At 29.5% G+C, this 12,358-nt stretch overlaps 1 protein-coding gene across 11 annotated transcripts in view; it reads right to left on the reverse strand.

Moving 5' to 3' along the window:
* Positions 1 to 12,358, reverse strand: part of LOC139516229 (serine/threonine-protein phosphatase 4 regulatory subunit 4-like) — a 60,494-nt gene that overhangs the window by 19,337 nt on the left and 28,799 nt on the right. For all 11 annotated transcript variants that reach the window (XM_071306216.1, XM_071306211.1, XM_071306213.1 and 8 more), the window contains 10 exons: positions 10,051 to 10,157; positions 8,880 to 8,987; positions 7,316 to 7,437; positions 5,257 to 5,379; positions 3,845 to 3,969; positions 3,291 to 3,365; positions 2,309 to 2,428; positions 1,817 to 1,894; positions 880 to 966; positions 45 to 227 (listed from right to left, as the gene is read on the reverse strand). In XM_071306216.1, the coding sequence (XP_071162317.1) occupies positions 45 to 227; positions 880 to 966; positions 1,817 to 1,894; positions 2,309 to 2,428; positions 3,291 to 3,365; positions 3,845 to 3,969; positions 5,257 to 5,379; positions 7,316 to 7,437; positions 8,880 to 8,987; positions 10,051 to 10,157 (1,128 nt within the window). The remainder of the gene's footprint in view (positions 1 to 44; positions 228 to 879; positions 967 to 1,816; positions 1,895 to 2,308; positions 2,429 to 3,290; positions 3,366 to 3,844; positions 3,970 to 5,256; positions 5,380 to 7,315; positions 7,438 to 8,879; positions 8,988 to 10,050; positions 10,158 to 12,358) is intronic.

Consider the following 12,358-nt stretch of genomic DNA (forward strand, 5'->3'; position numbering starts at 1 on the left):
AAGCTGCATTCAAAATCATTAAAAAATCTACCCAAAATACCTACCGCAGATTTAATTTTAGGATATACAATTGGAATGACTTTTTGGTATAGTACATCACTAGAACAACACTTGATTAGACAAGACAAATTATCCATCAGATGTTCCTGTAACCTCCAGTTATTAGAGGTAAATACGACAGGTTCTGAGTTTAGTACAGCAAGTATCACATCATTTAGTACATGGAGCTGAAAGTATATACATGTAACAAGATTATAGATTTTATTCATAACCTCAGACACATACAGGTGTAAAAGAGGACAAATAATTACAAACATAAGATAATATATAGCGAGACAGGACAGATGAAACACAAATACATAGTATATTATACAAGACAATTGGTATAATTATCTTTATAAAAGATGTATATATTGAGAAATAAGGTTTTACCAAAAGAACCATTCCTGTGTTAAAAAAAAATTAAACGATTTTTTTTCAATTTTGAGCTATTCCAAAAGAGCAATTGCTCAAGATATTTTACTTCATTTGGTTGTGTCTGTCTTTTGCTTGGTAATAAGTAAAAAATATTTTGTGAAATTCTGTCAGAATAGAATGTACAATTTGCAAGAAAATTTGGTAACAGATCATTATTTTTGTTGCAACTGAGTAAACAGGGGAAATAAGCCTCATGTGTTTCAGAAGCATAATATGTTCAAGTTCTGTAATAGCAATATTTAAGTTTTTTCCGTATTTTTTTTTTATTCTGGCTGTAGGTCCACAACATATTTGTAATACAAAGTATATAAGTTGATAATTGTTTTAGGTCATCTGTTTTAATAACTTTATTGGTGTTGGACTTTCAATTACCCCATTTCTCATTCTAAAATCATTAATTACCTTTGATTCTGACAATGAATGATTACTACCAGTCCCTGATAAACAATCTAATATACATGGAATATTTGCTATAACCCCTCTCAATACCTGTAAATATAAAACAAAGATATAGAAAATTTTCAAACAATTTTGGATGTGAACTATAACCCCTCTCAATACCTGTAAATATAAAACAAAGATATAGAAAATTTTCAAACAATTTTGGATGTGAACTATAACCCCTCTCAATACCTGTAAATATAAAACAAAGATATAGAAAATTTTCAAACGATATTGGATGTGAACTTAATAAAACTCATAAGGCATATGACTTTGACATAGAAAAAAATAACTCATCTGTTTCTTTTTTTGTGATTGAGAATCATCTTGAGTAAAATTTAACATAATAGCTTAAAGGAATTCTGTCATTTCTTGTTTCATTTACATACATAAAGTGTAAGTATATAGGAAATCTTGTAATCATAGAGACAAAAATTTTCAATCTTCCCTTAAGTAATCCAGATTTTATATTTTCCATTTGATAAAGACATATTACTAACCAAGTGAGCTCAAACTGCTTTCTTTGGTGAAACCATACATTTATTCAAAAGCTTCGAGTTAAATTCTAATCTAAGAATTTAACTTAAAGTTGTTTGCACTTTAGGAGCTGAATTTCAAATAAAACAGGTCATGAAGGATAAAGAAAATGTTATTATCTTTCTTACTCAGAAAACTCAATCTAGTTTTGAGTGTTTACCACTATTTAATGTGTAAGAACTTTATTAAGCAAACTATTAGGCACCATGCCTACTTTTAGGGGGGAAAAGTTGCCTTCTAAAATATGGTTCCCCATATCTATTTTTTGAAACTCCTCAAAGAATTTGTTAAAAGTTAACCTTCATCATTGAAAATAAAAAGAAATGAAGGCATTCACAGCAACAAAAACATCAGTACTTACATCCACAGATTCATCCTTCAACAGAAGTATTAAGTCTGGTTGTAAAACAGCTACATGTTGCCCCAAAACTCTGGACACCTGTAAATAAATAACAACAAGAATAGTTTAAAAAAAACCCAAGAAGTGTTGTCTGAAAGATCCTATAAGGTACACACACTTCACAACTCATCACTGTTATTCTTCTGAACAAATATATAGTAATCCTTTTTATTTGTATTTGAGAAATCTGACAAATATTTTATAATTGAACATATGTTTAAAGTATCGAAAAAAAGGAAAGTAAGCAAATATGGCGATAATTTGCAATAATGAGAACATAATGAAATCACATTTGTCCTGTGTGTAAATTAACTAAACAAAGAATAATTTAAAATAAGCATCTATCCATTCCATTCCTTTAGCAGATTGAAGTTCTGAGTAATACATCAACTTCATAATATTCTTTAAATTGTAAACTAACTACCTTCATAAATAATCTAACATGTAACCAACCTCATGAAAGCCACCCGATACAGTTTTCCGAACTTGAACATTAGGATCTTTACAAAGACTAGAAAAACATCCTAATAATTCTGATTTAAAATGCTTTGCACCAATAAATAACACCATTGCCTGAAAACATAAATTGATGTAAAAATGTACAATGCAATAAAAAAGCAAAAACTAGCAACAATAACATTTAATTTTTGTTAGTGTTTTTAATTAAGGCTATTATAGTTTTTATTTGAAAAGCATGTTTTATTAATCAAGTTTGTCTTGAAGTGATTGCAAAGGGTTGAATTTTTCTACTGATTGAATCCAACTGAGTGATTTTCAAGATGTATAGCAGGGCTTTTGAAATTCCTATTCAAATTTTTATTATCTTGATTCTGCTTTGTATGTGGTTTCATTCTGTCAGGCCAAATAAAAATATATGTGTGGTTCCACTAACCCTACCAACCCTACTTTTTTCGGCTGAAAAATAGCCTACCCTAAAGATTTTATTGTCATTTTTCATTAAGCACTGTTAAAATCAGAATGTTGCTCCCAGACTCAATGTAAAAAAAAAAAAATTAAAAAAAATCCCTACCTACCTACCCTAACCTTTTTTCAGATGTAACTGGAACCACATATACTTGTTTATTTGGCCTCAAATAATCATCTGCCTCATACCATTTATCATTATATTCTTACTTTGACAGTAAAATTACAATTTATAATACTTATTTTCTGTTTTAGAGTATGACTTCTTTAACTGTACATAAATTTGTAATTTTGTATTCTTTTAAAGTGTAAATGTAAAAGATTAAAATTATATGTTCAATATTCTAATACCCCTATTCCAACCTGCCGCTTCAAAATTGTTTTATTTAATTAGACAAGCTTTTGAGAGTATAAAAGAAAAGCAAATATCTTAAAATGTTGGGGCCTTTTTTAACTACAGAAAGAATGGATCATATATGTTCAACAGTTAATTACTGGAATAAGATCTTACAGGAAAATTATATGCACAGTTTTTCCTACATTCCAAAAACTTGTCATCCTCCGTAAAATCTGGAATTTCCGTTATCTGAAATATATATATATGAATTTAGGTAAAACCATGCTATTTTTATCATACATGCAAATGAACTTAAAAAATAACATTTAATTTCCTTTTGTGGTTGCTGTATAGCCACTTCATATGACATTACACAATAATAAAGCAAGTACTTAATTAGCTCGTAATTTCTGTTTTGTCGTATCTATACTTTTTGTATGTTTAAAATGTCAATGAAATTTGTATATAACATGTAAACATTTTTCTGTGCTACCAACTTTTATTTCAAATTAGCATTTTACTGAAAAGCTGTTTTCTATATCTTTTGATTTAACAGATAAAACCACACCATGGTTATGTAATTATTGTTTCCTGTTTTATGTAATGATATTACACTTTTTTTTGGCACACATTTTACAAAATCATACAGTGATTATACTTAATATCTACTTTTGTATGCACAAATACCCCTCCAAAACACCTTATGACCATTGCAAAGCCTTACTTACTGTTGGACTTATGTCCTTTTCAACAATGTCTCTGTTTCCTTTCAGTTTTTCTAGAGACAAACCAACTTTACACAACTTCTTAAAATAATCAACAAACCACTGCTTCTGTTCGTCTGTTAAATACGCTGAAAAAGATTATAGAAGTTACACATTTTTGTTTTGAAGTTTTTTTTTGTTTTTTTCTAGCTATCCATTCATTAATATTCTATATATTTTGATATATATGCTGACACAGATTTTACAAGTTACATATTTAAATTTTTTGCTTTCCATTCATCAGATATGTATTCGTCTGCACATTATGTAAGGAAAGTAACGGATGGGTGCCAGTCTTTCAACCATATTAAGAAAACGAATATATAGATATCTAGATATGAAACAGATATACAAGTTACATAATTTTTTTTTTGTCTATATTAAAATGAAATTATGTAATGAAAATAATGGATGAATGATAATCTTTCAACTGTAACAAGAACCTGACCTGTGTGCTGTAGTGATATAAATTTACATATTTTTCGTTTTGTTTTGGTTTTATTTCCATTCATTACATGTTTTTGTCTGAAAATTATGTAATGAAAATAATGGATGGATGGCAGTCTTTCCACTGTAACTAGAACCGGAACTCTGCACTGTAGTTACATATTTAGATTTTTTTTCTTTCCATTCATTAAATATATTTTTGTCAGCATATTATGTAATGATAATAATGGCAATCTTTCAACAATATGAAGAAACCGGAACCCTGCACTGTTGCAGATTGCAAGTTGAGTCTGATTTTTAACATTACCCCTCACAAGGTACATGTAATAAATAGCTACAGGAAGACATGTTTCCCCATCTGGACAAATTATTCTAGGGAACTTTGCGCTGTAGCAGATTGCAAGTTGGGTATGATTTTTATCATACCACCTCCCAATGTAATAGACTGCAGTAAGACATGTCATCCCATCTGGATAAATTATTTTGTTTCTGAGCCAACTGATCTTTGCTCTTACTTTTACCTTTTTAATTTTGCATGTTTGGCAAGGAAGCAACTGCTTATAACAAATACTAATTTTAAGGTCTATTGTTTTTCTGTCTGCAAATTTTATCAATGACATCCTCTTTTTTAGGGAAGCATGGTACCAGTCCATGAAGGCGATAATAAATGAGTCTTCATTGCTATGTTTTTGTGCTAATTTAGTAAGATTAAAAGAACATCTGTATACATTCTTAATTCTGTTTGTAGAGCACTATCTTGAACATATCCTGTTTTCTCATGACCAAATTTAGAATATTACTCTTTTTCTGCTGCAGCATAGTTTTTAGTTTGTAACATTATTAATAGTATTTTAATCATTTGGTGATTTTACAATAAGTCTTTGCTCTACATATTTTTATTTAAAAACCGTTTCATTTTCAATATTTACCCAGAAGGCCATGTGCTATTTTACCAATCTGTTTACCAACTTCTGGCAACGTGGAATCTTCAGCCTGCATGGCTTGTTGACAGAACTTACATACTAATGGAATGATTGTTGAGGAACAAGTTTCTACAAGTATAAAATTATTCAGCATGATATAGCCATGAAATATAACTGCAAAACTTAACTATATTCACTGAACCATCAAAAGAAGGTCACAGTTACTTAAAATGCTTAGTTGGTGTTGAAAGCCCCATTTGGTACTAAAGGATATTTCATGGCAATCAGTTTTTATTGGTGGAGGAAGTGGAGTGGCTGGAGAAAACACTGACCTTCTGCAGCAGTTATTGAATGTTCCAGCAATCTCTTATCCTATACATATTGTAAAGACATTCTTTTTTATACTGTTGAAAACTTAAGATACTGTGAATTCATTAATTTTCGTGGGTATCAATTTTCGTGAATTGCTGAAAACTTGCATTTTCGTGGATATTTGTTTTCGTGGTTTGTCAGTCTCTGTATACAAATCCTATTGGAAATATATTATTTGTTGAACATTTGAATTCATGGTTCACCTGTAAACACGTAACCCATGAAAATTTGTATTGTTAAAATGTTATTAGTGCGACAGGAATGACAATCTCAAATTGTGTCTTATTATTTCATTTTTATCTCCAGTTTCACAATTTCTAGGTGCTACAAGCAATGCTGATGACAAAGAATATCAAATTTGGTGGGTAGCAAACACATCTTTTATTTCTTTCTATCATATGTGTGCTCATACTTAAAATATTGTTAAATTTGCAATTTGGTAGTAAGGCTCTTTTAATAAATCAATAGACATGAGTATCCCATGACATAAACCATTAAATCTGCTTTTGACTAGAAAATTTAAATATGTTTGCATTTTGAGAAACAACTTAAACAAACTCAAATATACATAACACAGACCTAAAATCTACTTTTCAACTATAAAGCAGCAAAAAAGTAAAAACTTAATACTTTCGAAAAAAGTTTTTTTTTTTTTTTATAATTCTTCAATAAATTATACATCAATTCCATAAGACCATTACTCAGATGAGAATTACATAATAACATAATTTCAAACATATTATCAAACCTCTCTTAAAAATCATTCCAAAAGTAATAAAAGATAAAATAACTGTTGTCTTTGATAGGTAATTACAATTTCTCTAGTCAAATAAAGTTTAATTTATTGCAAAAAATTATATAACAAGCTTCTGATGTAATACAAATTCTTCAAGTTGTTCCTGGCAAAATATGAATATAATTTTTCATGCAAGTTATTAAATATAATTGACAAAGTTCTTAATGAATTTCTAAATGATTTATATAAAGAAAGTACTCTGTCCTCCCTATAAGAAGAAAAAACAAATGATGATTTACTCACAAATGTTTTTGAATACATATTTTTTAAAGTTTGTATGTGTGAAGAGGGAGACTCGCTAATGAATCTAATACATGTATAATAAAGCATTATGCCACTTGTCTTTTTTTATAGGAGGGTTCTACTCATGTAAAACATTTTTGAACAAACTGTTGGAGAAAAAGAAGAGATTTGTGCTTCATGTATGTAATATGATTTATTACACGGAAACACTTTAACATGTAAATTAAGCAAAAGTTCTTAAGTCATTAATCCATGACAGAGGGGGAAGGGATGACTAATGGCCATGGACATAAGAAGTACCAATTCTACAACTGAATAACAAATTTTATTCCTTTACCAACTGCAACTGCTAGAAGAGCAGACCTGTCATAGAAAAATCTTCAATAAGGAGAGAACTTTAAACTTTTAGCTGGGTATAAAAAAGATCACTTCATCAATTCTGTTCTTTTTGACAAAACCTACCCGAATCCAGTGAAGCGAGTACATTAACCACTGTTTCAAGGCCATGAACTCTAACAAAACCTACCAGAATCCAGTGAAGTGAGAACATTAATCACGGTTTCAAGGCCATGAACTCTTACAAAACCTACCAGAATCCAGTGAAGCCAGAACATTAACCACTGGTTCAAGGCCATAAACTCTAATAAAACCTACCAGAATCCAGTGAAGCGAGTACATTAACCACTGTTTCAAGGCCATGAACTCTGACTGAACATTCTTCATCTTTAGTCAGCTCAACTAATTCTGGCAATATTGCACTCTTTGTGGCTTCAAGCCTGCAAATGCAATAAAAATAGTGAAACTGTAGTGTCATTTCATTAACATACATATATATTAATGAGAGATTTGGTGGTCTTGTACTTTAACATGAAGAAGAACTTTTGCTTAAATTGTGTGTTTTTGCAGTGCATATACTAAATTAGTGTCATAGATGCATACCACATATCTGTTTTTTCCATTGTATAAAGTCATCTCAAACATTTCAACTTGTTTTGTGGTTCTTCCTGAGATACTTGAATTAATTTCTGTCTAGACTTTCAAAACAAACCATTATTACATATATACAATAATACTATTATAAAAAGATTTGTTTAGTTTCACAGGCACTGGTATTCTTTTATATCCCATATATATTTTATTTATTGATTACTTCATCTGGTTAATTAATATAAAGTACAGTACACCATCTAACCAATTTATAATCCAGTGCAAAACAAATTAATCTTTATTGTTTTTATATGTAGCAATATATCTATCTTCCATACAATAATATTGATCAATAGTTTTAACACAAACAGTTGAAACGTTATCACTCAGTGAAATGTACTATGATAAATAGGCGTTGCCAAATTATGTTTGACAATTCGAAAACAGATTAAGCTAATTAAGTTTATATGAATTATACAACTGTTAAAACAAACAACTAATATTTTCCATCAGTCATGGGGGATTAAGAAGTTGACATATGGTAAAGACATAGTCTGTTGTTGAAGATTGTGTTTTGAGTTAAATTTTTCACCTCTGGATCTTATTTCTGGTTTTGACCAAGGGCTGTTTCATTGACATACACCCAACATCCCCTTTTATTCATATTGTCAACATATTGCTTAAAATTGAAGTTTTATAAAAAATAAACATGAAAAAAAGTAAGAAGATGTGGTATGATTTCCAATGAGACAAATCTCAACCATAGACCAAATGATACAAAAAGTAGCAACCATAAGTCACTGTACAGCATACAACAATATGTAAAACCTATACCACATAGCCAGCCATAAAAGGCATAGAAATTACAAATGTTAAATAATACAAATAGAAAACTGAAGACCAGATGTTTTATTTTTTTAGAGTCAACTGTACTCAAAATTATATATTTAATATGAACTTTCAAAAGCTCAAGCATGAATGATACCAGCCAAAACCAGTCTTATTGTTTTTCAGTGAAATTGGTTTACAACTATGTCATTTCCTGATATTTGGGGTAAGTATTTCATGGTTTTGTTCCTAAATTTGATGTCAGGGATAAATTTTCCTGGTTTTCAGTTTATATAAATATTCTTTGCAGACTAAAATTTTTAGTCTGGGTTTTAGTTTCCTGAATAACATCTATCCAGGAAATAAAACATATCAAAACCAGATCAAATTGTCTGATTTTACAGTACATTAATCATCTCAAAAAAACAATCTATTTCTGTAAAATCTATTATAGCTAACTTACCCTAACCCTCTAGCTACAGAATGCAACTGGTTACACATACACCCTCTGACCTCATAGTCCACATCCTGACACAAGGACTGCACAACTGGCAAAATTTCTTTTTTGATCCTATATGATGAAAAAGATATTATCTTAACAATGACACATTTTTTTTAAATCAAGAATTTTTTTTATTTATGTTATGAAAAAGGAACAATTTAACCAGTATAACCTTAACTCTGAAGGCCTCTGTTTTGTGTTTTGACTTTCTTTAGTTTTGACTTTTCTTTTGTACTACTTTTTATATGCTGTTTCTATGTATTGAACTTTTTCACAGAGTGTAAGTCAATTTCTACATGCAGGTTTGAGATATTCTAATTTTTAAAGGATGCAATGTGTTGCAGAAATATTATGAATCTTTCACATTGCTGCATGTTAGTTGCATGTTTTTATAATTAAAACCATTCTTCCTTTAATCAGGTGTATTGAATTAAAATTGTTAATCTTTCACAATCTGCTTGATATGAAATCCTAGTAATATCTTGCAGCACACACTGAATAGTGAAAGATACATCTAATAATAAACATGCCTGGTAAAAATCTTCTATTCTTATGTTACATGTAACCCATCTGTGGCACAAAGTACATTTTCCAATAAAAAGTACACAAAGTACATTTTCCAATAAAAAGTGCACAAAGTACATTTTACAATAAAAAGTGCATAAAGTACATTTTACAATAAAAAGTTCAGTTTAGTTCATTTGTATGTTTTGGAGTTTAATATAGCCTTCATTATTACTTAACTAGTATACATTATTGTTTAGGGCCAGCTGAAGCATGCCTTCGGGTGTGGAATTTTCTCACTGTGTTGAAGACCAATTGGTGGCCTTTGGTTGTTTTTCGATCTTAGGTTGAGTTTTTGTCTCTTTGACACATTTCCCATTTCCATTTTCAATTTTACAAAGTACATTTTACAATAAAAGGGCACGAAGTACATTTTACAATAAAAGGGCACAAAGTACATTTTACAATAAAAGGGCACAAAGTACATTTTACAATAAAAGGGCACAAAGTACATTTTAAACCACAAATAATAAAAGTAATACGTAAGTAATTCCTGAAAATGTCAAAATAACTAACAACCAGTTTTCATTTGTTGATATTTTAGGAAATACAAAAATGTAGTACTTACACAAAAGATTCAAATTTGGTACAAATTTTGCCTAATATTTTACAACAGGCCATTCTTGCTGCTACTGACTGTGAAAGTTGGCCTTTTGCTATTGCCACATGTAAAATCTGGAAAAAAAAGAATAAATATTTGGCTCATTATATATAAAAGATTAACCCTTTACTTCATGGAGATTTTTTTTTAAAATACTTGATTCGCATAGGATTTTTTCAATAAAAAAAAATGTAACAGGTTTAAATTATTAATGCATTACAAAAACAAATATTTCATCAATGAAATTGAAGTCAGATATTCTCATGAATTTTCTTTTCATATTAGATACAATTATTTTAAAGTTTGATGCAGACATTTCATAGTCAAAGCGTATCAACTAAGGTACTACACAGGCGTCAAAAGGCGTCATTATGGAGTAAAGGAGGTGGCCTCAAAAAGCGTCATTATGGAGTAAAGGGTTAAGATGTTCATGTAAGAGGTATTGATTTATCTTTAAACAATAACGTTAATTCAGTGAAGAGTGGCTGATGTTTTATGAGCAGTAAAATGATTTGTAAAATATTTATATTACCTACATTATGTTCAAACTGAAGTAGAAGGAAAGATCTTACTATTATTCTGTTCTGTTTTAATTGTTTCCTGACAATTATTTAAACATTCATAATCTAATTTATACATTACTAGAAGATGCTTGCGAAATCAGGGTAAAATTGGGCAAGTGTTGAAACAGTTTTTAAATTTTGAGTGCAGTACAACGACTGAGGATGCTGTATAACAGTCGCCCAACTGTGTATATTTTCTCAAAAATTGGCATTTTCTATAGAAATAGAAAAAAAATTGTTTCAAGGAAGTACAAAACACAATATATATGTCATATCACAAATATTTCCGACTTTCTTTGGTTTCAGAGGAGTTGCTGCTCAATTAAATTGGTCTCTTCCTTCAGTAGTATAAATATCTTTAAACTAATACAACTAAAATCGTACAATTGTTAACCTTTTTTTGCACATGGCTTATTATATTTTAATTCTATGAATTAACTATTATCAATCAGGATGACTATGTATATAAAGGTAAAATGTAATGAAAGAAGCTGTCTCACCTCAGCAATTGTTTTAATAGCTATCAATGTTTTAATACATTTAATAGATAAATGCAAATTGAGAATAACTAGTTTTACTGTAATGGAATAGGAAGAAAATTTTCAAAAAATTTCTGATTCTGCCAATATATTGTGATATATTTTATTTGCTTTGCAAAATGTAAAATCATGCACTACTTTAGAACATTTTTTTAATAACTACAGCTTGAATCAAGAAAAATGATAAGAAAGTCTTTGTTTATAAAAAAAAATATAGTCAAACCTATTAAAAGCAAATCCTTCAGAAACACAACTTAATTGGAAAGATTACAGATTAGTTTACAAAGTTATAAATAATTAAAGAACATCAAATGAGTGTTGTGTAAACAGGTATCAGTTTTGTAGAGTGTTCCCTACATACCTAGAGGTTACACTGTAACTCTTTGCATAAGCTGCATAAAGCTCCCAAGGGAAGCAATATTTAACAAAGACTTAATACTAGCTAGTGAAAATACCATCCATCAAGGCACTGGGATGTCTCTAGCGGTTATAGCAAAGTAAATGTCCTTATTCCAGAAAAGTTTGAATTGAAGAAATTATTGATCCATTAGAGGAGGCTAATTATGGAAATAAAATGCAATTTTATGCTTCTAAGATCATTAGGCTTTTTACTAAAGCAATCCAGACCAATAAAGAAAATTCAGATTTTTTCTTTAATTAACTCATCTGATGCCTTAGCTGTCAATTTGACTGATTTTATTATCATTGCTGCATATTTCTAAAGATTACTTCAATATGCTGCCTATCAAAGATGTGTTTATTTCAGTCAACCATCAAAAATTTTACAGGAGGACTATTTTTGTTGATATTTAACATCAGTTCCTTGTAAAAAAAATGTTTGAAAAAATGCCAAAAGAAAGAAATTCTGCTTTTCAATTTCCCCTTTGGAATATTTTTTAAATTCCAGATTTTTTTATTTTTATTTTTACATGTCAAGGAACCTAGCCTCTATTACAAGGGGGGAAATACACTGCTTTATAATTCTGAATACTGAATGCTTCAGTGAATGTAATATTTCATATGAAGTTTTTTAAGCACATGCCATGAAAGTTGTAAATACTTATAACTGAAGTACCTGTTTCCTTGGTTAATAAGTGCTTCCTTACAAATATTTCATGCATGTCCTACTTGAATAAACATTTTTTACAATAAAATGTCAGATAAAAAACTTAC

The sequence above is a fragment of the Mytilus edulis genome, chromosome 3, assembly GCF_963676685.1.
Source record: "Mytilus edulis chromosome 3, xbMytEdul2.2, whole genome shotgun sequence".
Classification (NCBI taxonomy): domain Eukaryota; kingdom Metazoa; phylum Mollusca; class Bivalvia; order Mytilida; family Mytilidae; genus Mytilus; species Mytilus edulis.